The sequence below is a fragment of the Marmota marmota genome, unplaced genomic scaffold (genome assembly GCF_001458135.2).
Source record: "Marmota marmota marmota unplaced genomic scaffold, marMar, whole genome shotgun sequence".
Taxonomy (NCBI): Eukaryota; Metazoa; Chordata; class Mammalia; order Rodentia; family Sciuridae; genus Marmota; species Marmota marmota.
Genome location: NW_026000079.1, coordinates 6,173,913 through 6,199,953, shown reverse-complemented (window position 1 = coordinate 6,199,953; position 26,041 = coordinate 6,173,913). Strand labels below are relative to the sequence as shown.

The following is a 26,041-nucleotide window of genomic DNA, read 5'->3' as shown; positions in this document are numbered from 1 at the left end:
CCTTTATTTTATTTATTCATTTTTACGTGGTGCTGAGGCTCCAACCCCAAGGCCTCTTGCATGCCAGGCGAGCACTCTACTGCTCAGCCACAACCTCAGCCCTGAATTGTCTGTCTTTTAAGGAACAAAGAGCTGAGTCCTGTTCACAGTCGTAGCCACAGCACAGAATATGCTAGGGACAAATGGGATACAGTCAGAGGCTACAAATGTTTGAGAGCTGTGCTTTGCCTCCATGGTCCAGCTCCACATATACATCTTTTTGGGGGGGGATTACCAGGGATTGAACTGTGGAACACTCTACTACTGAGCCACATGCCCAGCCCTATTTTGTATTTTATTTAAAGATAGAGTTTCAGGAATTTGCCTTAGTGCCTCGCTATTGCTAAGGCTGGCTTTGAACTCATGATGCTCCTGCTTTAGCTCCCCTGAGCCACTGGGATTACAGGCATGCGCCACCACGCCCGGCTTCCATGTACACATTCTCATAACCCCAAGTGCCTACATAATTTGCTACCTTCACCACATCCCATCCTTTTTTTTTTCTTCCTCTTCAGGAGAATCCGGGCTGGAACAGAACTTACTTGGGACTACAACTATGAGGTGGGCAGTGTGGAAGGCAAGGAGCTGCTCTGCTGCTGTGGGGCCATCGAATGCAGAGGGCGTCTTCTTTAGACAGCCGCCTTCCTCGCCTTCAGAACTCTTCTTTCCTCAGGAACTGGGTCTTCCTGACTGTTCAGCTCTGACCCCAAGTCTCTGGTCTAGCCACTCCCCCCAGTTCCTAGTAGATAGAAATGGGGGTTCTGGATCAGGAGATCTCTCCAATGTGGTGCTAGAAAGCAGAGTCCCTTCTTGACTCCCTGAGGCACTCGGGGATGGGAAGAGGTCACCACTCGTACCTGGGCCTGCCATCCCACGTTTGTTCCCATGTCCATTATTCTAATTGAAGTGGAGGCGGCGGTGCATATCTGCTATCCCTGGTTTGTATTGTTCCTTGAAAAGTCTTTTTAACAAAATGGTCAAACTAAGATTTTGATTTGATTTCCCTCCCTCAGGCCCCATACTCCCATTCTGGATCTGTCAGTGGAGAGACCTGCCCCACTCCCCCCTCCAATGGGCAGCTGTCATTAATCTTATACCTTCTCCAACTTTTATTTGCCACGTGAAACTTTTAAAAGAATGTTACATAACTACAAGGAAGGCATAAGAAAAACTATCTTAGTTTATTTAGTTAATTCCTCATCAATTCCTAATAGTCTGATCCTTGTTGCCACGTTTTATTTAATCTTTAATATATTTTAATTAAAAAAACCATTAACAGTACATTTTTGGTCTGAAATGGTCCCTCTGCTGAAATGCCAGGTGCTAGCTGTAATTCTGGCTTTAAAACCAAAACTCCAAATGTTTAATAAATAAAAATTAGAACTAGTTGCCATTCTACTCCACACCAGCTAGCCTAGCTGAAGAAAAGAGGACAGAAGGGAAGCTGGAAGACCTTGGACTTGTGGCCATAGGGACAGCTGGCAGAGAAGTCAGCAGCACGACCATCTGAGCAGTCCCCAGTATTACCCCACTTGTTGGCAGAGATAGGGTCGGGTGCTGCATACCCTCCTACACTTAGTCTGTTTTGTCTTGAGGAAAAAAGTCGGAAAAAGTTAAGAGTCAGTTTAGCTTTGGTTTCTGACCCAAGTCAGGAAGCTTAGAAAAGTGAGCCTTGGTCCAGCTTTGGCAGAATGAGGCCCACAGATGGGACAGTAAGGCACGACCCTGGCTGTGGCATTCAGGGAGTCAAAGGCAAACAGGGCCAAATTCTCTAGAACAAGGAATGTGGATCATACCCCCCACTCCCAGAGCTGAGGAGGGATCTCAAAAGCTATAGAAAGGATAATAGTGAACAGAGAGGACAGTAAAACCATTCCCCTCTAATACAGGATATAACCAGTCTCCTCTATGAGGACAGGCTGGTTAGAATTTGGTTTAAAGGCAACAGGGTGACAAAGGAGGAGGGAGAACACAGAAGTCTCCTTTCCCCTTCTCTGTAGATCTCCCCAGAGCTTGAAGTGACCCTATGAGGAAGGTTGGCTAGTTCCTTGGCTTTCTGCATTAATCTGGAAGGCAGCTGGGACAATGGTTCAGTCATTCTTACGATGGTTGTTATTGAAGACGGGGTGGCCATTGGCTAGGGGCCGGCTCTTTACTCCTCCCCCAGCTGTAGCCTCCTCCCCCTCTGAGCTCTCTGTTTCTTCCCGGTCACTGCGTTCATCTTCTACCAGCTGTGAAAAATGGAGGAAAAAGGTCACTGAGAGCTTGTCCCTATGTGCCCAGGGCCCCACCGTTGTTTGTTTTGAAGGATTACTGACATGACATGGAGTTTGGGGAGTTCTGTAGTTGAGAGTGATAAGGCCTACAAATGGGAGACAGCCTTCACCTTTCCAGTTATGAACTTGTGGGCCATGCGCAAAATGAGGTACGCCCAGAAGATATGCAGCGTCTGCAGCACTCCCATCATGGCATTGAAGAAGTAGTAACCAAAGAAGGCGGGATAGAGCTCCAGCGGGTACACCAGGGTGCAGTGCAGGATCCTGAGGATTTCCAGGGGGAGAGAATTGTAAACATGGACCAGAGTGGGAAAATAAGTGAGGGAGAGAAAGGTGAGTTCTCAAGAGGATTGCTTGGACACCTACTTACCAGAAGGGCAAGATGACCAGTCGAGTGATGATAAAAACAATGGCGAAGACGATGAAGATATTGTTGCAGGTATTTTTCCATCCAGCGTAGTTAAACATCTTGGCTGACTGCATAAATAGCCCCCTACGTCACCACAAGACCCTGACTCCCACATACATTCATACGTGCACTCAGTATCAGCACTGGCTCTCTGTTGCCTTCACCACCACCCCAAAAAAGACAAAGCCAATGAAGAACTTGCAATAGGGCCTCAAAAGGAAGGCTAACCTCTAGCAGGTAGTCTGAAGAGTCATGCAGAGCCATGATGAGAGTTCCCGCTCGGAGGTAATTGGCAAACCAGGAGAAGCTAAGGAGGATAATGGTGGCCACATGGTGGATGATCTGTTCCTTAAAATCCTGCAGAAGAGATGCAGGTTCTAGGAGATGATTTCCTGTTCCCCAGCTCTCACTATTCTTTTTTACCTCTTGTCCCCCATATTGTAAAAGCTCTACCCAAAGCCCTCAGAAGTCAAAGGAGAAAACTTCACCCCAGAACCTCATTTGGCTCTTGGGCTTAACTGCACAGCTCTTCACCAACCTTTCTCTTGACATCAGAGGCAATGCTGAAGAGCAGTGACCAGTAGAAAGAAAGTTCAATCATGTAGTACCAATACTGAGAAGGGATGATGCTCTGGAAGAGGAAAGCGGGTAGGAACCTCAGGGCAACTAGCCCCAAAGGGTTCACCCTCCAATCCCAGCCCTTTTAGCCAAGGTTATTCTTAATTCTGTAATACCAGTCCCTCTTCCATGTGTCCCAGAAACCATCTTTTCACAAGGCTCCATTTTATACCTGTATGGGATATCCCTCCCAAACTTTCCTCATGTCATAGAACCAGGGCTTCTGCAGAGAAATGGTAAAACATTAAAAGAACAATGGACCCAAATTCTATAGCTTCATCCCACCTTGCTAGAGAACCTACTCCCACTTCCCAGTAATCGCCACTCACATCCACAATGACGGCCATTCCGGCAATGAAGGCAATCAGGTAAAATGTGAATCTCCAACTGGAAGAGGGAGCACAAATGGCTGGGTAGGAGAATAGCATAGCCCCCAGATATCCTCAAGGTTACTATTAATAACTGAATTTGCCTGCTCGTGGTGGCCTCCCAGCAAGACACATTTGACCTTTCTCTACCACCCAATTCATTCATTTTTTTTTTTTTAAGTTGTAGATGGACACAATACCTTTATTTTATTTATTTTTATGTGGTACTGAGGATCTAACCCCAGGCCTCACACATGCTAGACGAGTGCGCTACCACTCAGCCCCAGCCCCTCTACCACCCAATTCTGTTTGTACCAGCTTACCTGGCTTCTCGGAACTTCTTGAGGAGACTGGGCCGGTCCTGGTTGCGACGGCGGCGGAACCAGCGTTCTACCTGGCGTCCAGAGAGCCCACTCTGACGGGACAAAAGCTCTACTTCTACCTGGATAGAGTGAAGAAGCCATTATGCTCAACCTCGGAATCAGCAGCACTCCCACTCTCCTGTCTTCACCCACCAGGGCTAAAACCCCACGTCTCCCTCTGCCCTCCCCACGGGGGCTCAGTAGCTTGGGCCAGAGGAGTCTGCAGTTCATACCTGCTTAGGCTGCTTGCCGCTGGTCAGGTAGAAATGCTCCAAGGTGGCATTAGGAGGTGCCCGCAGCCGAGTTTTCTCCTTTACATTGAGGAGGGCAGCCAGTGGTGTAGCCACGTAACTGGGGAAAGGACACGAGTGAGAGGTGTCTGGCTCTCCTGGAATGCTCTGAGTCCCTGAGTTGGGAGGGGACAGAACTGCAAGCTCGGGCAGCTTTATTCTGGGCCTCAGTTTCCCCAGTTTCCTGGCAACCCCTTTCCTCTAGCCTCCTGGGCTGCCCACAGCTGACAAAGCTGCCTGTGTTCACTAGTGACCAGGCCTGGTTGGGGGTGGAGGACAAGAACAAATAACCATTGAAGGAAAGTACTTGGGGGGTGCTGAGCCCTCAGAAGACAATGGTGCCCTGAGGGTGAGGGGACACAGTGGGCAGGGACCTGGTAACCAGAACACCAGGATCCAAGTCTAATTAAACAGCAAAAGACTGGCAGGCGGCTGGGGAAGGCCTGAGGATAGGCTGATATGCTCACAGCTCAAAGAAGTATCGAACGATGAGGAAGAGCAAGGCCAGGGGTAGTGTGATATAGAGGTCGGAGGCTTTGGCGTAGACCCGTCCATCTCGGTCTTCTAAGTCAGCCCAGGTTAAGTTCACAGGCAGCCACAGCCGTTCCCACCAGAAGTAATCATACAAGGTCTGGAGCATCCTGAGTAAAGAGGGAATGAGATAAAATGGAAGAGTTAGAGGAATGAAGGCTTTCTTGGTATTTCAAAAGGAGCAAGGGACCAGGTGCTGTGGCCCATGTAATCCCAGTGGCTCAGGAGGCTGAGATAGGATCGTGAGTTCAAAGTCAGCCTCAGAAAAAGTGAGGCACTAGCTAACTCAGGGAGACCCTGTCTCTAAATAAAGTACAAAATAGGGCTGGGGGTGTGGGTCAGTGGCCTAGTGCCCCCGAGTTCAATCCCTGGTACCCCCCCCCAAAAAAAAAAGGAGCAGGGGGCCGCAACTCAAGCCCTGGAGTTTGGTCCTGGCTATGTGGTCTGAGGCAAATAGTTTCCTCATCTGTAATATTGTAGCTTTCCAGTTTTTGTTGTTGTTGCTGTTGTTTTGATGTTTTTTTTAGTTGTAGGTGGACACAATACCTTTTATTTATTTGTATGTGGTTCTGAGGATCGAACCCAGTACCTCCCAGTACCTCGAATGTGCTAGGCAAACGCTCTGTCATTGAGCCACAGCCCACGGCTTTCCAGATTTAACACTTAATGTTATGGCAACCTCAGGTGGTGCTGACACCTTTAGAAGTCCTGAGTCCCTGGAATACAGAACCTCAGGTTCTTCACTTTGCTGTTTCAACCTGGAGGACAGGCAGAACTTGACATGAGAAGCCATGGCCAAGAACCTGAGTAAAATCAGAGGCACCCTTCCTTCACCCCACTCTCAGGCTTTAAGGTTCATGGGAGAGGGGAGAGAAGGGCCCCCAAACAGATTACAGGCTGGGACAAGCACTTCCCTTCCCTACAACTCATCTGGGCAGCAAATCCTAAGGAAAGCTAAAATATTCCTGAATGATGCTGAGCCCCAAAACAGTCAATGATCACCAAGCACACAAGGTGACACCTCACAATGAGCCATCCAGTCTACACTTAAGGCAGAAGAACCTTATGTGTAAGCCTCTTTCAGAAAGAAAGTGAAGGGGGCTGGGGCTGCAGCTCAGTGGCAGAGCACTTGCCTAGCATGTGTGAGGCACTGGTTCGATTGTCAGCACCACACAAATAAATAAAGACGTGTTTCCACCTATATATGTATGATTTTTTTAATTGATTGATTTTTAAATTATTTTTTAAAAGAAGAAAGTGAAGGCCGAGTGGCATAGAGTCAAGGACTGGGGACAAAGAATCTGGACAACAGACCAAGACATCTGGTAGAATTGAGCTAGTTCTTATGAAGGCTCATCCAGAACATAAAACACTAATCTGCAGGGAAACACTCATCGCAAATACTCCTCCTCCCAGGAAACAGCTGTCGCTTTACCCCTTCCCCATTTCCCCCACTGAAGAGAAAGGAACAGGGCCGCAGACCACTCAGAACCCAAATGAAGGAGAGAATGTTGTGTGGTTCATGGGGGGGACAGCATTTGTTTGGAGCCAACAGAAGTAGCAAAATAGCCCTGAAGAGTCAATGATGTCAGGTCCAGCACGACACCTGGCAGTCCCAGGACTCCACCGTGAGTGCAAGAAGGGTGACCCAGGCGGTCTTCTCCAGGTTCCCACCCAAGAGGAAAGAGAGCTGGTGGTATTCAGACTGGCTTTGAGATTGCAAGCTGAGACAGAAGGTGGTCCCCTCCCAACTGGGGAGGAAAGAGAGTGGGAGGATTGTTGTCCCATGTGAATGGGAGACCAATCCCCGGCTGCAAAAGGCTGAGCAGAGGTGGGCTGGCCTCAGCTGGCTCCACCCCACCTACCACAGAAGCACTTGCGAAATCCCTCTCAGCCTGTCACTAGCCTGTCACGGGTCAGTATTCCAGCTCAAGGACTTTACCCTCTTGTCCCCACTCCTGGTCATTGCTCTCTCGAACGAAATCAGAGGTAAGCACTGACAATAAAGGAGCTTCAGCTCCACCTTCCCCCTCCTGCCCAGAATCACTCACAGACACACGCACATTCCAGGCCTCAGCACACAAGGGCACTGCCCCTTCCCCCTCCACCTTAGCCAGAATAAATATTTAATTAGTTCCAGAGATGGAACCCTTTTGAACTGAACAAAATTAAATATAACTTCCCACAGCAGAACTTTCTACACACATATACATGCAATTTTTCACAAAGAAAAATAGAAAAATCAAAGAAAGGACAAGGATAAAAACTTGAGAAGGGACATGCAGAATCACAAAGTATGTTTGAACACCTTCGCCTCCCCTCTTCCTTCCCACCTTCTTTTGTTTTGCTCAGCCTGACTGGAGGTGGGGAACTGTAACTGACCCAGTCATCTGCTCTTTTTTTTTTTTTTTTGGAGAGAATTTTTTTTTTTAATATTTATTTTTTAGTTTTTGGCAGACACAACATCTTTGTTTGTATGTAGGGCGTAGTGCTGAGGATTGAACCCGGGCTGCACGCATGCCAGGCGAGTGCGCTGCCACTTGAGCCACATCCCCAGTCCCAATCTGCTGTCTCTTGAGGCCCAATTTTTCCATAAATTAAAGCCCAGGGAACAGGCAAGCTTCCACTCTGAACCTCATCTCCATCCCAGTCAGTGGAAACTGGCAAAGGTGGGTCTCTGGTCAGGGTGTTTGAGGGGTAAGGGTTCAGAGGGCTAGCTAGGGACCTGGAGTGAGCCCCTTCTCCTGGACTCCTGGGGCCCAGGAATGTCTTGCACCTGTCTGATCCCTACAAAGATGAGCTGGGGAGGGAGGCACCACAGGTGTCAGAGAACCTACAAAGTGTACCCACTTCAGCTCAAGACAAGACGGCACCCACATTCTTCCACCCCAGGCATGGAGGGTAAAAGACAGGTGTGTGATAGAGTATGTCAGGAGTTCCGAGATGCAGATTAATGGGGCTCTCGCAGGCTTTCTGTGATCACAGCCCTCCCATGCTGTCCTTCACTTCCATTGGCCTAGAAGCACTACCCCTCCCAGCAGTGGGTTCAGGGGGTTAGGACTTCTGGCTCCACAGGAGGCAAAGGATGACAAGTGGGGCTCCTAGCCGCCCCACCTACACTCCCCCCGCAGAGCCAAGCAGCCCGTCTGTTCCCGGTGGCAAGCCTAGCAGCTTCCTGGCACCTGTACATCAAGCCAAACAAGGAATCCCATAAACAAGAGGCCAGGGCAAGAAAAGGTCAAGGTACAGGGAAGACCCTGCCTTTTGGCCCCCTCAGCCCTCAGGGCAGATACTTGATTTTCTGGCAGAGAGAATCACACCCTTTTCGACCTACAGAAATTACACCCCCACATGGGGTGCAGTGGTGCACACCTATAATCCCAGTGGCTCAGGAGGCCGAGACAGGAGGATCACGAGTTCAAAGCCAGCCTCAGCAAGGCTGGGGATGTGGCTCAGTGGTCAAGTGCCCCTGAGTTCAATCCCTGGTACCCCCAAAAAAGAAATAGATTACATCCCCCATATGAAGAGAGATGGAGTGGGTGAGCATGTGTGTGTCTCCCTTACACCACACACCTGCCTCAGAGACACAAATGCTCTGCAAGCTGGAGAGGGGCCAGTGGGGCAGGGGCTTCAAGTATCAGGTTACCTTGAACATGAGCAGTGTTCTGCTGAGCCCCGATCTCCACCCCACCTCTGTCTGACCACCCCCCCAAGACTCCTGTAGGTGGATGAAAAGAGTAGGGGGAACTCCATGGGAGCTGACAGAGCAGAAATTTAGCCTGTGAGAAAAGAATTCTCACAGACTCAATGTAATAACAGTCCCACTGGCTCTCAGAGTTTGGTAAAATAACTAAGGAAAATACAAAGGGGCCCTAAGAGTCAGAGAGCGTGAAAAAGGGTCTTGCAAAGCCTAGGAACTACAAAAACATGGCATGCTGGTGAGGTGGTGCATGCCTGGTAATCCCAGCAACTCAGGAGGCTGAGGCAGGAGGATCACAAGTTCAAAACAGCCACAGTAACTAAGCAACTGAGTGAGACCCTATCTCAAAATAAAAAAATAAAAAGGGTTGGGAATGTGGCTCAGAGGTTAAGTGCCCCTGGGTTCAATCCTTGGCGCGCGCACACACACACAAAGAGCCATGCAAGAAGTCCTAAATAGTCTTCCTTGTTGAAAACTTTCCTTCCAGGCAGATCTCAAACTGAACTAGAAGGCTGCAAGCAATGTGTGAGTGAAGAAGAGGTGTGTCATGAATCCAACAGCAGCACAGGCCCAGAAAGTTGGGTCAAATTCTGGGAAAGATGGGGGTGAGAGGCAGAAAAACAGCTTGGGTCCTCAGGCTCATCTGGCCTACAGCTTGACAGGGATGTCAATCCAAAAGTCCCCAGGGCCAGCTTGTGAAGAGGCAGCTGAGGGTAGGGATGGGGGCCTGATTTACAGAGAAAGCCAGCCTGACCAGTGGCTGGACAATGAGGAGGCCCTACCTTTCAGGGTGAAATTTGGCCAGAGGCCGCAGTTAGTCGAAGAGTAGGCTGTGGGATGCCAGGAGAGAAAAGGCTCGCTCTGTCTGGAAAGCGTCTATACAGGTCTCTGTATGGTCAGAGCCAGGTCCGAAGGGACAGGGATCACAGGTGCAGTCGGCCACTCACACTCAGGCCCAGTCGCCTCAACTCTGGTGTTGAGCAGAGGGCCCACAAGCCCCTGCTGGAACCCAGACAGGGTGACTGCTTGCTGCAGGCCTTCCCTCCTCCTTCCCTCCTGGGCGCTCTGGGGAGAGAGGCCCTCAGCGCCTGGGGACTCACGGAGCTCTGAGACCTCGGCGGCCAGGGGATGAAAGCAGGTATTGATGTCCGGAGCCTGGCACGGGGAGAGAGGAACTCGCCAGCTCGGCCGGAGATTAAGGCCACACACCTGCAGTCAACCCACTTTGCCAGAGGGCCTCGGAGCCAATAATTAGCAAGTTACGGCCCAGAAAGCCAGTTTCTCTGGCTGCTCCCCGCCAGCCACACACCCCATAACGGTCTGGGCGCCTGGGCCCCGGGGGCCCGGGANGCCCAGCCCCTCGGGGCCACTGCCGCCCTCCCACGACGGTCCCCGGGCCGCGCCGGGCGAGACGCCTCTCGGGCGCGCCCGGGCAGCAGCCCCCCGACTGCCCCCAGTAAGAGGCGCGCGCTGCACCCCGCGCCGTGGCGCTGCCTGGGTGGCAGCACCCCTTCCCGCACGCACGCCCTACTGCGGGAGAGGGCAGAGAGACACCCTCCGGCTGGCTTGTGAAATGTCGTGCGCCACGTCCACGCGTGTCCGATCCCCCGTGGAAACATCCCTTAAACAGCCCGACCTTGAACCCGGCGCGCCTGCAGCCTGAGGGGGTGCTGGGGGGGATGCGCCCAGAGCTGCAGGCCAGGCCGACTTCCGACCTTCCACTTGCCCCTCGCAGTGAGACCACCTGCCCAGGCTACCAGGCAAGAAAAGGGGACACTGGATCGGTCCCCGGCGGGACCCTGCGGGCTTTTCCAGCCACTGCCGGCCTGATTTTTCCCAGTTCCCAGCAAGCTCTGGTCCTGTTTTCCTATGCCCCTGGTCTGAACTCCTCTCTTTCTAGGACATCTTCAACAGTATCTTTCTTCCCACTTGTTACTCTCCTTTCCTGAGCCTTCCAATTCCTCGGTTCTCTTTCTCCAGTGCAGTCCCTAGAGTACTTACCCGCCACATGCCCACACTAGGTGATCCACAGGGTTCCAGTGTCTAACCCCCCAGGCCCCTGGGCTACTTGTCTCCCCTCTTTTCTCAGAGGATTTTCCTAGGTTCCATGCTTTCCCATATTCACCACCAGACTTTTAAAAGCCTTCCTCAGGGGGACATTTAACTGTCCTGGTTAGTCTTTATTTATTTATTTATTTTTCCTAAGATAGCAGTGGAGCGGGGCTGGGGTTGTAGCTCAGTGGTAGAGCACTTGCCTAGCATGTGTAAGGCCATGGTTCCATCCCCACCACTCAAAACAAAATTATATACATGAGTATATGTTTATATGTGCAAATTATTTATATAACCGTATATATGTAAATTACATAAATATTTATAAATATGTAAATTCATACAGAGTATTTGTGTGTGTGTGTATGAAAAGTGAGCAGTGGGGAGAGGAAGTTTTAGGGCAGAAGTTGGATAATGAAAGCCTGAGAAATAAAGATAAGAAGATATACCCCTCCCCTGGGACACAAAGGAGAAAGTCAAGGGAGGAGGGGAAACTTGGCCTCAGCCAGGATTGGGAGGATGCTACACTGCCCTGCCTTGACTGGACATGATTATGATCACTACCCTTCCAACCCAACCCCCACCACAGGCTGGTATGCCACACCCACAGTGCCCCAAGGGAGGCCTGCCTTGTCATGACTCACTTCCTCTATGTGGGCTGCTGAGGTGTCCCAAGGCAGAGGACAAGCCACCAGGCCAGAGTTTGGGTATCTAAGAGAGCTTCTGGAACGGGAGAATCCATGGAGCTCAATTGTGAAAGGTGGGTGTGTCCAGGACAGGGCAGCAATACAACACAGAAGTAGGGAGTAGAGTCTGCCTAGTATCGGGTATCTGATCACACTCAGGTGCCAGGAGCTATAGGGAAAAGTTTCCTAACAAGAAGTAAAATAACCAAGCTGTGTGTGGTGGTGCATGCCTGTAATCCCAGTGGCTGGGGAGGCTGAGGCAGGAGGCTTGTGAGTTCAAAGCCAACTTCAGCAAAAGTGAGGCACAAAGCACTCAGTGAGACCCTGTCTCTAAATAAAATACAAAAAAGGGCTGGGGGTGTGGCTTAGTAGTCCAGTGCCCCTGAGTTCAATCCCTGGTAACACCCCCCCCCAAAAAAAGAGGTAAAATAGCCAAAAGGGATCGATTGCTCTGTATTCTGAAATAATGCAATGCAAAATATTGGCAGAAAAGCAATATGGGGCTTGGGGGTTTGAAGCACTCACTGTTCATGAGGCAACTATTACTGCTTTCCCCCTCCCTGTATTCCACTAAGAGGGACAGCAAATCAGACATACTAACATCAAAGGATGAAGACAACACTGAAAGAGAGTTAGGAGACCTGGATTTTGGTTCCAATGTCATGGCCTTGGGAAGTCTGGCCCTCCTGGAATCAGTAACAAAAGATGGCAGATTAGATCACCACTAAGATGTCCTCCAACCCTGAAATCCTAAAATTTAGAACATAGAGTTAGGTCTCCTGCCATACCACCCTGAACATGGGCTCTCATCTGATCCCAGAAGCTAAGCAGGGTCCTGTCCATGTTCTTCCTGGTGGAAGAACATGGAAGTGGAAGGTGAATGGTAAATCTAAAAGCAACCTCAGTCTAGCCTGGGTGTTGATCAAAACAAAACTCAGGAAGGAAACTCAAGAAGAATCCACCAAAGTTTCAGCAGAGATGCTGTAAATGCACTCCCCTTCACCCCACATACACTCCTCCCACAAGGACATGGCCTTTGCCTTGTGGACTTCTGTGTGCCTTCTCCAAATTGAGTTTAGCCTTGCAGGTCTACCAGGAGTCCTTTGAAGAGGTTGGCACTGGGCAAGACAGGTGCCCTCACTCTCTCTTCCTTTCCCTCTAAGCCTGCGCGGCATGAGTAGCCAGAAGAGATTCTGAAGGGTTCCAAGAGCTGAGGACATGGGGACCCTGGCTGTGGAAGTGTTGTACTGTGATCACCCAGTCTAACTGAGGTAACCTGGTATGCCCAGTAGTCTGTCTCATCTGCGAGCAGTGAGGCTCTTCCCCTGGCCCCACCTGTCCATCAAGCCCACCCAGAAACCTCAGGCCCTCAGGAGGTTTCTTCTCTCAGCAAGTGACTGAGAGAGACTCTTGTCTGGAAGTGGAGCCAGGGACCTCAAGTGGCAACTAGTGGACTCCGCAGACTCCCAATGGTTGCTAATGCCCTCTTGTGGTCATCTTTGGAAATGGCAAGGAAGAAATTGCCAAAGAGCCAAGGTTGGATTTCTTAGGGATACAAGTAATAACAGTTATCATTACAAAATAATATTGTAACATTACTTATTGTTATATATTAGTTAACAGTTAATATTTTTGTAGTACTATGGATAGAGCCCAGGGCTCTCTACCACTAAGCTACATCCCCAGCATTATTTGTATTTAGTTAATTCTAACAACAATCTGCAATATAAACAATATTTTTTGTTCTCTCTCTCTGTCCTGGGAATTGAACCCTGGGGGAAGCGGGGGCCGGCTCAGCTCCTCAACCACTGAGCCACATCCCCAGCCCCTCTTTCTTTCTTTCTTTCTTTCTTTCTTTCTTTCTTTCTTTCTTTCTTTCTTTCTTTCTTTCTTTCTTTCTTTCTTTTAGATAGGGTCTCTCTGAGTTGCTTAGGGTCTCACTAAGTTGCTGAGGCTGATTTTGAACTTGTGATCCTTCTGCCCCACCTTCCCAAATTGCTGAGATTATAGGAGTGCAGTACCCACCTGGTTTATCTCTGTTTTGAGGACAGAAAAGTTAAGCTAATTACCCAGCAGGAGAATTTGAGGCCAGCCTGACCCTGTCTCAAAATAAAAAAACAAAAGACCTATGGATGTGGTTCAATCCCAAGTGTGTGTGTGTGTGTGTGTGTGTGTGTATTTTTATTATTTTTTTTATTTTTTGCTTTTCCTGTCATGCCAAAACTGAGTTCCATATGTCAGGTTGTCAGGTAAAATACAGGACATGAAGTTGAATTATAATTTTACTTTTATTTTTTATTTTTTGGTACCAGGGATTGAACTCAGGGCACTGGACCACTGAGCCACATCCCAGCTATTTTGTGTTTTATTTGGAGACAGAGTCTTGCTGAATTGCTTAGGGCATCCATAAATTGCTGAGGCTGGTGATCCTCCTGTCTCAGTCTCCTGAGCTGCTGGGATTACAGGCATGCACCACCATGCCTGGCTTGGATTATAATTATAATTTCAGGTAAACAATAAATAATTTGTTAACATAAGTATATTATGTGAAATATTTGGGTAATGCTTCTGTGAACGAATTATTCATTGTTTATCTGAAACTCTAATTTACCTGGCTGTCCTGTATTTGCATTTACTTACTCTGACTCCTCTTATTAACAAGGCACGGCGCCACTTTCTATCATTACCTTATTTATCCCTCCCAGGAAGCTGATCTTCAGATGCCTCCCCACTGCCCCCACCAGTGTCTTCTGCTATTCCCATTTAGAGAGCTGAAGTGACTCCCTAAAGTTACAGAATAAAACAAGTGGCGGGATTGGGACTGGAGCCAGGCACCGTGGCACAAGCCTGTAATTCCAGCAGCTCAGGAGCCTGAGTCAGGATGATCTCAAGTTCAAAGCCAGCCTCATCAATTTAGTAGGACCCTTTTTCAAAATTTTAAAAATGGGCTGCGGATGTGACTCAGTGGTTAAGCACCCCTGAGTTCAATCCTCAATACCAAAAGAAAAAAAGAAAAGAAAAGAGAAAGAAAAGAATTGGGACTTAAACCCACATTCTCTAACCCTAAAACTGGTGCATATTTTCCACTTTGTTGTGGCCTCGGGGATTGATCCCAGGGGTATTCTACCACTAAACGACATCCTCCTCATTGTTTTGTTTGTTTGTTCTAATTAGTTACACATGACAGCAGAATGCATTTCAACTCTTTGTATACAATTGAGCACAACTTTTCATTTCTCTGGTTGTACACCCCATCTTTTTTTTTTTTAAGTTGTAGAGGGACAGAATACCTTTATTTTATTTACTTTCATGTGGTGCTGAGGACCAAACCCAGGGCCTCACACGTGCCAGGCAGTGCTCTACCACTGAGCCCTTACAGCCGCAGCCTCCCCCTCCGCCCAGCCAATCCTGATTTTTACTTTGAGACAGGTCTCACCAAGTTGCCCAGGCTGGCTGGCCTCGAACTTTTGGGATCTCACTGCCTTGGCCTCCTGAGTCACTGGGGTTGTAGAGGTGAGTGACTGTGACTGGCTGTGTTTTCCACTTCAACAGGAGAGAGAAGTGGGGGAGTGCCACCAGGGACATCTTCCTTCATGGTGTGAAGCACTATCAGTGGGGGCCGTCCTGAGCCGGGAGAGTGGCCGGCCGAGTGGAGTACTATGGATAGAGCCCAGGGCTGGGCCCAGCCCCAACTGCTATCTCCAGGAAGCAGGGAAGAGACTGCTCCCAGGCCCAAGGGAGTCAGCTGTGCGGCTGGAGCAACTCCTCAGGGACCCAGAGGCTGGAAAAGACTGTTCACCTGCTGCTCTGCGCACTGACAGCCTGGAGCCCGCTGCCTGCCGGGGTTGCATCATCTGCAGCTCAATAAGGTCAGAAAGCCCTGGCGGCCAGAAGTCAGCAGAAGGAGTCAAAGAAAGTGGGGCCCAGGGAGTCTCCTCCTCCTCCACGGTGCCTTGGGGAGCGTGACGTTTCTGTCTCCAGGGAACACCCTTTGCATTTTTCTCTCCTGACTCTGTACATCTGCTCCCACCCCAGAATACCTGGGCCATTCCTTCACAGATATAAAAACCCCTCCTATCTTCCCACCCAGACCAACTGGCTTTAAAAAGGCAGCAGCGGTCAGGGGAGTTTCCGGGCTGGGACCCCTTCTGGGGTGCAGGCTGGGGTGTCCTGATGGCATGTGCCCCAACAGGTTTTTCTCTATCGACCTTGAAATCAGCCTGGAGCCTGCTGGACCTGCCCCCCCAGGGAGCTGGAGCCAGAGGCAGAGCCAGGTCAGAAGCTGGACTTGGACTGGGCTTCTGTGGTCCCATCTGGCCCCACAGGGAAAGCCATGCACAAAGCCTCCTGTGTCTTTGGCTGAGCTGTTGAGAGGCTGAGCGGAGTTGCTTGTGTGGGTGAAGGCCCGGTGCCTAGGAGGAGAGATGCTGGGCAGGGAGGTGTTTACAGGGAGATAGGCAGCGAGAGCTGGTCTCCCACGTCTGGGAGGGGCTACAGCCCCAGACAACAGCTGGGTTGGTCTGCAGTAGATGTCATCTGACCGGCTGTTCAGCCTGGGATGCCCACGCCCCCTCTCCTCTACCAGGCTACACAGAAGCTGGGGTGCCCACACAGGCAGGAAGGCCACCAGGCCAGAAGGACACCTAGCACCTTTGGGTAAGTCCTGGACCTGGGCCTTCAGCTGAAGGAGGGGACCTTGTTGACTGCTTGAGGGAGGTAGGAATGTTTTCCTTTCCCAATCTCAGAGTGCCTGCTCCCTAGTCCAGGTACCCAGGTCCCCACAAGGACACATACTTCAAATCAAAGTCTGTACCTGGTGACCTAAAGATTCCAGAGTGAGATTCCCAGGGCAAAGGGCAGAAAAGCTGGTGGGCAGCTTTGAAGGTGCTGATGGGGGTGCAATGAGGAAGGAATCCCACCCGTGCACTCAGTAGTGCCACCTCACCTCAACTGCCCTCCACTCCCCCAGGAGAACCCAGCCAGACCATGGGGAAGGGACATGGGCCTCAGAAGGAGGCATTGTCCAGACCAAGGACTCAGGAACCTTGGGTCCCACTCTGGAGTCAAGGGAGGGTCTCATCAGTGCTGCTTCCCGCAGTCTCTCTGGTCTTGCTTCCTCAAGGAAGAGGGAAAGGGGAGGAAGGTGGGGGGCTTTCCTCTTACCCCTCCCCCACCACTCCGGTCCAGGCTCACACACCTGCTAAGCAGATTAATTTTTTTTTTTTCCTGCAGTGAGTGGCCCAGGCTGTAGGTTGAGGGTCATCCAGAGCCCAGGTGGGCCTCAGTTTGCTCCTGTTTCCTTCCCTAGGGCGTCCTATCCTGTTGTACCATGTCTGCGAGCAGCAGGGAGATGGGACCTTCTCTGACCCCGGAGATCCTTAGCCACCTGGGCCTGGCCAATAAGGTAGGAGAGGTGTGGGCCACCATGCCTGCCTGGGGATGGTCTTTAATGTATCAACTCAGGGGCTGTGGGAAGATGGGACATAGTGGAGAGTAGGGCCTGTCCTGGGCACTGGGGAGGGGCAGAGGGCAGACAGGGGATTTCCACTCCTAATCACTCCATGCTCTTGCAGACTGCAGCTTGGGGGACCCTGGGCACACTCAGGACCTTCTTGAGCTTCAGTGTGGACAAAGATGTACAGAGGCTACTGAAAGCCATTACAGGCCAAGGTGAGCCCTTTCCCTCTGCACTTGGGGTTCTTTTAGAAGCCGATCTATGGACCAAGAAGGAGCCAGGAAGGAGGAACTAACAAAGTTCAAGAAATGTTTGTGAAATACTTTAATTCCTGTGTGTCAAGTACCATACCCTGGTAGGTGTGTCCTACCCATTCTCACAACACCCTGGGAGGGAAGTCTTATTCTTTCCATTTTACAGATGAGGAACTAAGGTTCAAAGAGGTTAAGAGCCCTGCCCAAGGGCATGTAGCTCTTAACAGTGGAGCTAAGGTTCTAAGCTGAGCTGGCCAATCCCAAAAAGCATTTTTTTTTTTTTTTAAACTACCACATGGGGCCACCTTTGCCTAAATTTGTATCAGGGGCTGGGGATATAGCTCAGTGGGTAGAGTGCTTGCTTCCCATGGATAAGGCCTTGGGTTCAATCCCCAGCATTGTAAAACAACAATGACAAAAAAAAAACACCTAAATTTGTATCAGATTTACATGCTGCTTTGGCATTTTATTTGTATCCGTTTTTTAATTATTTATTTTTTAGTTTTAGGTGGACACAATATCTTTATTTTATTTCTGTGTGGTGCTGAGGATCAAACCCAGTGCCTCACGCATGCTGGGCAAGCGCTTTACCACTGAGCCACCACCCCAGCCCCAATTTGTTATCTTTTGAAAAAAAATTTTTTTTTTAAATTTTTAGTTGTAGATGGACACAATATCTTTATTTGATTTTTTTATTTTTATGTGATTGTGGGGATTAAACCCAGTGCCTTACACATGCTAGGTAAGTTCTCTGCTGCAACCTACAACCAGCTACAACCCCAGCCCCTGCATCTTCTTTTGAGATCAAGTGGACATATGGGTGATGCAGCCCTTGCTTCTTCCCTTCCCAGCCCTTCCTTAGACCTTGTTCTCTCCTCTAGAGAGTGTGGGGACCCCAGCCCTGTGAAGGTCCTCATGCCCAGGTGCATGCTTGTGATCCCAAATACCTGGAAGACTTGAGACAGGAAGGTTTCAAGTACGAGGCCAGTCTCCAATTTAGTGAGACTCTGTCTCAAAATAAAAAAATAAAAAGGGCTGGGGATGTAGTTAAGTGGTAGAGTGCCCGGGATTCAATCTCTGGTACAAAAAGTAAATTAATATATTTTTTAAAATAGGGCTGAGGGGCTGGGACTGGGGCTCAGCGGTAGAGTATTCGTCTAGCACGTGCAAGGCCCTGAGTTCGGTCCTCAGCACCACATATAAATAAATAAAATAAAGGTATTGTGTCCAGCTACAACTAAAATAAAAAAAAAAAAAAAAGGACTGGGGTTGTGGCTCAAGTGGGAGAGCACTCACCTGGTGTCTGGTATAAATAAAGACCTTGGTGACAGCCTCCCTTTGGTTCAGGTGTGGATCGTGGTGCCATTGTGGACGTGCTAACCAATCGGAGCAGAGAGCAAAGGCAGCTTATTTCTAGAGCCTTCCAGGAGCGTACCCAACAGGTGAGACGGCACTGACTCCCCCGGAACAGTGGCCCCAGGGAGGACCCACACAGCAATGGCAGCCCAGCCTCCTGGCCTCCAGGGGTGGTGCTTCAGGTCTGAGAGGAAAGCCAGCTAAGTCTTCCCAAATCCGCCCACACCTCCGAGGCCTCCCCGACCCCATGTCTCTGCTGTGGGCACCATTTACTGTAGGACCTGCTGAAGTCCTTGCAGGCGGCACTCTCTGGGAACCTGGAGAAGATTGTGGTGGCCCTGCTGCAGCCTGCAGCCCAATTTGATGCCCAGGAACTGAGGACAGCCTTGAAGGTACCGAAAAGGACACTTGTGAAGAATGTCAGGGAATTAAAGACACCACTGAGGGAAGGACAGGGCCATCTGCCTGGCCTTTGTCCACTCCAGAGGGTGGATTTGGAGGCCCCTCTTATGATTCATCATTGACCCTTGGATGGAGAGATGGCCAGCACCTGCCCTCTGCCCCTGTTAGTCTGCCATCCTCATGACATGGCCTAGTCTGAGTGGCCTCCCAATTTCTTGTAGGCCTCAGATTCTGCAGAGGATGTAACCATGGAAATTCTTGCTACCCGAACCCCACCTCGGCTGCAGGAGTGCCTGGCAGCCTACGGGCACCGTAAGAACATGGGAGGGTCCCAAGAACTGGACAGTGACTGCAGGACAATCCACTTCTACCATGAACCATCTGAAAGCCTAACTGTCCGAGTTTTGTTCCCTTAGGCCTCCCCTCCCTCTCACACCCCTACTCTGCTGCCAGTGCCTCAGTCTCCCCAGGAGAAAGAACCAGATGTGACCAGGAAAGACAAGTGATGATTAACCATTTAGTCTGGGGCTCCAGGGCAGATTCCAAAATAATGACAACTTTAGGCACTGTAACAATCCCCATGGCACCCCTGTCACCCTCCTAGCCCCTTGCTGTCCCTGCCATAACACCACCCCTGCTAGCTGAGTGCAGCCTTGGTGTAGCCTGGGGTTAAGATGGGAACTTGCTCTCTAAGTGATAGGTGTCACCTCTCCCAGTCGCTTGCCCCGTTTGGTGTCCCCTGCCTCACCCACTAATTTGTAAAAGCTTTTCCCATCTGCATCTTACCACCACCACCCATTGTTTTGCTGTCCCCAGTTTTCCTTTGATGTCTAGTCTTGTGTTCTTACTGCCTCTTCAGACTCTTGCTCCCTGCCCCGGTGTGTGCTAGGTGAGCACTCTGTCACCACACTTCGTCCCCAGCCCTTGTTGGCCTCATTTCCCTTCCTTCTCCCTTTCCCGCTCTTTCCCTGCTTTGCATCCTGCCTCACACACCGTCTTTTCCTCATCTCCAGCTGTCACTGGAGGGCCAGGCCCTAGCCCTCTTGTTTCACAGTAAGGTGTCCTTTTCCCTCTTCCAGGCTGGCCACCACTCATAATGAGTAGATGCCTCCTGCCTGGCAGGTGGTGCTCAGATTGAAGTCAGCGCCCAGCTCACGGCCTAGGGAGACCGTCAGAGTGGTCAACAAGCAGGCATCAAGCTACTATAAGCAGGAGATGGCAGGGCACAGGGGGTCAGCAATTTGACAGGCACTGTGGCTGTCTACACTGGGGAATATCAGCAGGAACCAAGAGCTCCTGTCTCCACCCCAGATTTCCAGGTGGAGGCTGAGGACGACATCAAGTCTAAGACCAGTGGCATCTTGCGGGACCTGCTCCTGGCCCTGGCCAAGGTGAGGAGGAATTACACTCATCAGGTCAGGGACAGGCAAGTGCAGGAAGCACTGTGTCATGTGATGGACAGGAGAGCACCTTAAGGAGGCCAAGGTTTGGCTTCTCAGTCTGAAGATCAAAAGCTGCCTCTCAAGATGGGTGCAGGGGCCCCTGCCTCTAATCCCAGCAACTCAGGAGGCTGAAGCAAGAGGATCCTGAGTTTGCAACCAGCCTCTCTAACTTGGCAAGACTCTCTCTCAAAACAAAAAATAAAAAAGGTTGGGGACATAGCTCAGCGGTAAAGTACCTCTGGGTTTAATCTTCAGGCACAAAGAAAACAAAAACAAACACCTGCCTCTCAAAGAGCCTTCTGAGAACACTTTCTCCTCTAGGGGGGCCGGGAGAGCTACTCTGGAATTATTGACTACAATCTGGCAGAGCAGGATGTCCAGGTGAGCGGGGCCGAGGGGTTTTCAGGGCCATGCCGTGAGTCCCTTCACCACTGGGTCTTGGAGCCTGGGACCTGGGACCCACTTGGGGAGGCGCCTGGGACACGGTAGCAAGAGCCTCTTCCCTCGTTTTGACTCTGCCTCCCAGTCCCCTCTCCTGGGCATTTGGGTGAGGGATTATTTAATTCCTTAAAGATCAGGATTTTTCCAACTCAGGGAACAGAATTGTGAGGGCCCCTCTCTTAGCCCGGTTTCTTTCTTTTTTAAAAACCATATATAGGACAATGAATTTATAGTTTAAAAATCACCTTTTCCATCCTTAATCCCATCTCCTTCATGGTACATTCTGGGAACATCATGACCGTGGCTCCGCTGACCCCTCCAATGACCTGATGCACTCCTGCTGATCCTTCCCCCTCCCAGGCGCTGCGGCAGGATGAAGGGCGCAGCACCCAGGGGCCATGGGTCCTAATCCTCACCCAGCGCAACCCCAAACACCTCACCCGAGGTAGGCAGGGGCCTTCTCATCCCCGGCTGCCCTGACCGTGGGCTGGGGGTGTTGGGGGTCCCCCCACCAGCCCCTTTCTGACTTCCCACGCACGCCCAGTGTTTGAGCAGTACCAGCGGCGCACGGGGCAGGAGCTGGAGGAGGCCGTGCGCACCCGTTTCCGTGGAGACGCCCGGGCCGCCCTGCTCAGCCTAGGTAGGGAGTGTCCGTGTGTGCCGCGGGGCCTCTGCTGGGCTGGGCTGGGCTGGGCCCCCCTGAGCTCCTCCGTCCCCCTGTTGGCTTCCAGCCTCGGTGATCAGGAACACGCCGCTGTACTTTGCTGACAAACTCCACCGAGCCCTCCAGGTGAGAAGTGCACTCTTTCCTCCCTTTCCACAAAATCTGGGGAGACTCTCCCCGCCAGCTGTTAAGGTGACAGTCTCACATTAACTTTATAACTCTACAGGGGTGTCTTCTCCTGTGTCTACACACTGTCTCATTAAAGGCAGAAGAGAAGGCTGTAGTTAGAACTAAGTTAATTGACCCATAAGAGCACTAAAGCTAAGGTTTTGGCCTCATTAATCACCAGGTGATGGATTTCTTTCATATATATATATAGTTGTAGATGGACACAATTCCTTTATTTTGTTTATTTCTATGTGGAGCCAGGGATCAAACACCAGTGCCTCACGCATGCTTGGCAAGTGTTCTACCCCTGAGCCACAGCCCCACCCCTGATGAATTTACAGACAGTGACTTCCTTGTCCAGTATCCACTGTTGTCAGAGGTGATGAAGATAACACTAGCAAGAATAAGAGCCAGCATTTCATAGGTGCTCATTGGGTGCCAGAGCCTATCCTGAGTATATAACACACATTTCAATGAATCCCCACAACCATACTCCATCCTTATTCTATACGTGAAAAAACAAAAGAGGTTAAGTACCTTGCCTAAAGTCACACAGCTAGTAAATCATACAGTCTCCCTATAAAACACTGAATGATATCAGACATTTACTGTCCTGTGTCAATACTTTGTCAGTGATAAGTGCTCTTAGCATCCAGGACCCCCTTTCTCTACACTGGTCAGATTTTGTTCCATATTATTAATGGTGACGTTGGTTGGAGTAATTCCACAACAAAATCTACTCATTCTGCACAAATGAACTAGTTTTCCTATAAAAACTGTCCCCCAAAACCTGCATATAAAATGTTTGCACTGGGTGCAATGGCTCACGCTTAGCTTATAATTCCAGTAACTCAGGAGGCTGTGGCAGAAGGGTGGCAAGTTTGAGGCCAGTCTGGGCAGCTTGGTACTGTCTCAACATAAAAAATAAAGGGCTGGGGATATAGCTCAGCAGTTGGTAGAGCATCCCTACAAAGTAGGGGTTAACAAAAATCACCAAGTTGGAAAAAATGTGAAATGTGAAAAAGATAAAAGAGTTCTCGTTTTTTTCCGGGCATGGTGGCACACACCTGCAATCCTAGCAGCTCAGGACACTGAGGCAGGAGGATGGCAAGTTCAAAGCCAGCCTCATCAACTTAGCTAGGCCCTAAGCAACTTAGTGAGACCCTGTCTCAAAATAAAACAAAAAGGACTGAGGAGGTGGCTCAATGATTAAACACCACTGGGTTCAATTCCTGTTACCTAATAATAATAATAGTAGTAGTAATAGTAGTAGTAGTAAGAGTAATAACTCTCATTTTGGTAGATGAAATAGCTTTCTGTATACTGGTTTAGAAGTTATCATGCCTTGTTGATGACTACTCAAAATATAGTCAAACACTTGCTCTTTTATCGAGAGATTTCCGTCTCGACAGGAAATTATTATACTTGACCAAGAAAGCCTGGATCATTATGAGTCAACAGCAAGATTCATTTGAAGAGCTATGGTTAGCTGTCTAAAATTTTTGTTAAAGCAACAAACTTGTGGGCTGGGGCCATAGCTCTATGACAGAGCACTTGCCAGCATGCACAAGGCAGTGGGTTCAATCCCCACCACCACACCGCCCCCAACAAACAAACAGTAAATTATAGTCCATTTGAATTACAGGACCCACATTTTTTAATGTAAATACAAGATTTATCTCAGGATTCTGAAAAGAGTACATGCCTATTTTTCTGTAAAAATTTTAAAGCATCTTGAAAGTTTTGCTTTTATTTTTGTGGGGTTGGGGATTGAACCCAGGTAGGCAAGCACTGGATCACTGAGCTACATTCCCAGCCCTTCTGTAAAAATTTAAAAGGAAAAAATTCATTCAGAATAACCTTGTACTTTCTTTCCCCCAGTATAGGAGATTGAAACCAAGACCTGTGTTTGCTAGGCAAGTGCTCTACCATTGAGCTACATTCCCAATCCTTTTTTAATTTTTAAAAAGTTGAGACAGGGTCTCACTAAATTGCTGAGGATGAACTAAAACTTGTGATTCTCTGCCTCAACCTCCCCAGGAACTGGGATTATAAGGTATAAGGTATGTGTCACTGCTCCCAGTTCTAGTAATTTTTTTTTTTAAATTAGAGATATGTGAAAACATAGACTGTAAAGAATGTTTATTCAGAAAAATTACCTTCAGCAAAGACTGATTTGAGGCTCATTTGGACCAATCTGAACTTAAAAATTAATATTCACAATGACAGTCCTGGGGGATTATGGAATGCCAAGTCTACTCTCAAGTATCAAGTGTAAAGAACACTTGTACACCAAAGAAAATGTTTAGTTAAGGAGTGTTTCTTGGTCCAGTTCAACAATTTTGGAGGGACAAAAATTGGAAGAAGGGAAAAATGGATAGTAGAGAGCAACTGACAATCTTTAAGACAATATAAAATAAAGTTAAAATGAAGTAGCCATCAGGTCCACTGATAATTTAAAAATGAGTCCAAATGAAATACAGCATCACGTTTTCTTTTTCTTTTTCTGGTGCCTGGTATTGAACCCAGGTGCACTGAACCACTGAGCCACTTCCCCAGCCCTTTTATAAACAAATAAACAAACAAACAAACAAATTATATATATATATACACACACACACACACACACACACACACATATGGGTACACCATTTGTATGGGTACACCATAACCACACAGAACGTGGGGTTCATTTTGCCATCTTTGTACATGTGCATAGCCTAATTTGATCAATCTCATTTTTCATTACCTTTCCTTTCCCTCCCCTCGCCCCAGGGAGCCTTTTCTAGCCTCCCTGATGGACCCTTTGGAGCCGCTCACCACCCAGCTGTGGGGGAGTGGGGCTGTAAACTAGTGGCAGGGCCAGGAAAGACATAGGGGAGGAAGGAGAGAAGTATTCATGCTGCCCACTCAGGGGCTGAATGAGGATGAACAAAGATGACTTCTGCCCCTGCAATAATGTCTACCTCTCTTTTTCCAGGATTCTACCTTACCTCTACTTCCTAAAATAACACTTCCTGCAGTTCAACCCTCTTTTTCCTTTCTTTTCTTTTCTTTTTTTTTTTTTTTTGGGGGGGGATACTGGGGATTAAACCCAGGGATGCTTTTACCACTGAGCTACATCCCCAGTCCTTTTTAGTTTTTGAGACAGAGTCTCACTAAGTTGCTAAGGGCCTCACTAAGTTGCTGAGGCTGGCCTCAGACTTGTGTTCCTCCTATCTCAGACTCCTGAGTTGCTGGGAGACAAAAGGTGTGCACCACTTCTTGCTCAATCCCTTCTCTTGTGTGTATCTTACAGACTACTCCTTCCCCATCTGTTTCTTCTTTCACCAGGAGTCTGAGCCCAATTACCAAGTCCTGATGCGCATCCTTATCTCTCGAAGTGAGACTGACCTTCTAAGCATCCGAGCTGAGTTCAAGAAGAAATTTGGAAAGTCCCTCTATTCTTCTCTCCAGGTGAAATTTGGCTAGTTCTTAACCTGGAGCCTTGGAGTTTCATTCCTCACTGATACCCATCTTTCCTGCTCACAGCAGAGCATATTCTTCCCTTATAGATCTCATGAGCAATTAGTTCATTGAGTGCAAGACTCCAAGCATCAGGGAGGATCTTTCCCTCCTGGATGAGCTATGGACCAGCAGGAGGGAGGGATCAGAATGCTTGGTCCATGGAATGGTGGTGAGTCTTTCTAACATTTGACTTCCTTGTCTGCAGGATGCTGTCACAGGGGATTGCCGGTCAGCCCTTCTGGCCCTGTGCAGAGCTGAAGACATTTGAGGCCTCCCTTCCCCCGACCTCCATGTGACCTTCAAGGATCTGAGATGCCCATGTTTGGCTAAGCCTGCAGGAGACCAGCTGGGCCTCTAAATAGGATGACCCTTCATGGTGCCCTGCATACCAAGCTTCTTGTTAAGGCTGAACTGTATCTTTTAAATCCCTAATTTCTTTCATTTCAAAATGGTTTCTTTACCTGGGTCCTCTAGCTCTGTCCTGGAAGAAGGGTAATGGGATTTCTTTGATAGTTTCTATCCCACTCATCTTTCTCATACCCTGGCCAGAACATCTCTCTGGTACTCCAATTCTTTTTGGCAAACTTTACTGTTGTTTGTGTTCTCTGACTGAACTTTGGGTGGAGCAGGACACAGACCAGGAAGACGCCTTGGAGCTGAAGCACCTTTGAAGTGCACTTGGCTATTCAATGGGAATCCTGTTTTTGCCCCCGTGTTGCAGTTATTAACATGTTCCACCCACCATGTCTACCCTCACATTCATTATTCTCCCTATCCCAGGAAATTCAGGCAAATTAATTGAGGAACAAGCACAAGAATGAGGTCAGAAATGGTTGGAGGTAGCAAAGGACCATTTGTGAGAAGTGGGAAGAAAGCAAAGGGTTAAACTGCCCTCCCAACCCTGGGAAGTCTTGGTAACTTCTCAAATTCCCAGCTCCAGTTCATTTGTCCAAGCAGGGATCTTGAAAACCAGGCCTTTCTCTTGGAAAACCTATGACGGCGTCAACAGGAGGAGGAAAAA

The 26,041-nt window shown here is 49.2% G+C and overlaps 3 protein-coding genes across 20 annotated transcripts in view; 2 read left to right on the top strand and 1 right to left on the bottom strand.

Annotated features, from left to right (window-relative positions):
• Positions 1 to 1,320, top strand: part of Setdb1 (SET domain bifurcated histone lysine methyltransferase 1) — a 47,302-nt gene extending 45,982 nt beyond the window's left edge. For all 7 annotated transcript variants that reach the window (XM_015502971.2, XM_015502970.2, XM_048814868.1 and 4 more), the window contains one exon: positions 555 to 1,320. In XM_015502971.2, coding sequence (XP_015358457.1) covers positions 555 to 672 — 118 coding nt within the window. In that variant the 3' untranslated portion in view covers positions 673 to 1,320. The remainder of the gene's footprint in view (positions 1 to 554) is intronic.
• On the bottom strand, positions 1,202 to 10,613 carry Cers2 (ceramide synthase 2). 6 transcript variants are annotated; one of them, XM_015502982.2, is made up of 11 exons: positions 10,595 to 10,613; positions 4,830 to 5,003; positions 4,306 to 4,423; positions 4,034 to 4,152; positions 3,672 to 3,729; positions 3,515 to 3,565; positions 3,263 to 3,355; positions 2,953 to 3,081; positions 2,686 to 2,792; positions 2,426 to 2,579; positions 1,202 to 2,270 (listed from the first exon to the last, which is right to left on the bottom strand). In XM_015502982.2, the coding sequence occupies exons 2-11, from the start codon at positions 5,000 to 5,002 to the stop codon at positions 2,130 to 2,132; spliced, it is 1,143 nt and encodes a 380-aa protein (XP_015358468.1). In that variant the 5' UTR covers position 5,003; positions 10,595 to 10,613; the 3' UTR covers positions 1,202 to 2,129. The 6 variants fall into 6 exon arrangements, with proteins under 6 accessions (XP_015358468.1, XP_048670838.1, XP_015358467.1 ...); XM_048814881.1 differs by lacking the exon at positions 10,595 to 10,613 and adding an exon at positions 9,770 to 9,788; XM_015502981.2 differs by lacking the exon at positions 10,595 to 10,613 and adding an exon at positions 9,694 to 9,712.
• Anxa9 (annexin A9) lies at positions 9,595 to 25,766 on the top strand. Of its 7 annotated transcripts, none has more exons than XM_015502984.2 (17): positions 9,608 to 9,731; positions 12,495 to 12,602; positions 14,884 to 15,200; positions 15,524 to 15,605; positions 15,917 to 15,987; positions 16,640 to 16,735; positions 16,905 to 17,001; positions 18,388 to 18,482; positions 18,675 to 18,788; positions 19,020 to 19,110; positions 20,110 to 20,189; positions 20,562 to 20,621; positions 21,042 to 21,126; positions 21,226 to 21,321; positions 21,413 to 21,471; positions 24,847 to 24,969; positions 25,226 to 25,766. In XM_015502984.2, the coding sequence occupies exons 6-17, from the start codon at positions 16,661 to 16,663 to the stop codon at positions 25,286 to 25,288; spliced, it is 1,038 nt and encodes a 345-aa protein (XP_015358470.1). In that variant the 5' UTR covers positions 9,608 to 9,731; positions 12,495 to 12,602; positions 14,884 to 15,200; positions 15,524 to 15,605; positions 15,917 to 15,987; positions 16,640 to 16,660; the 3' UTR covers positions 25,289 to 25,766. The 7 variants fall into 7 exon arrangements, with proteins under 7 accessions (XP_015358472.1, XP_015358470.1, XP_048670841.1 ...); XM_048814884.1 differs by lacking the exon at positions 9,608 to 9,731 and adding an exon at positions 11,001 to 11,405 and having other exon boundaries at positions 24,847 to 24,895; XM_015502983.2 differs by lacking the exon at positions 9,608 to 9,731 and adding an exon at positions 11,011 to 11,405.
• The last annotated feature ends 275 nt before the right edge of the window (positions 25,767 to 26,041 follow it).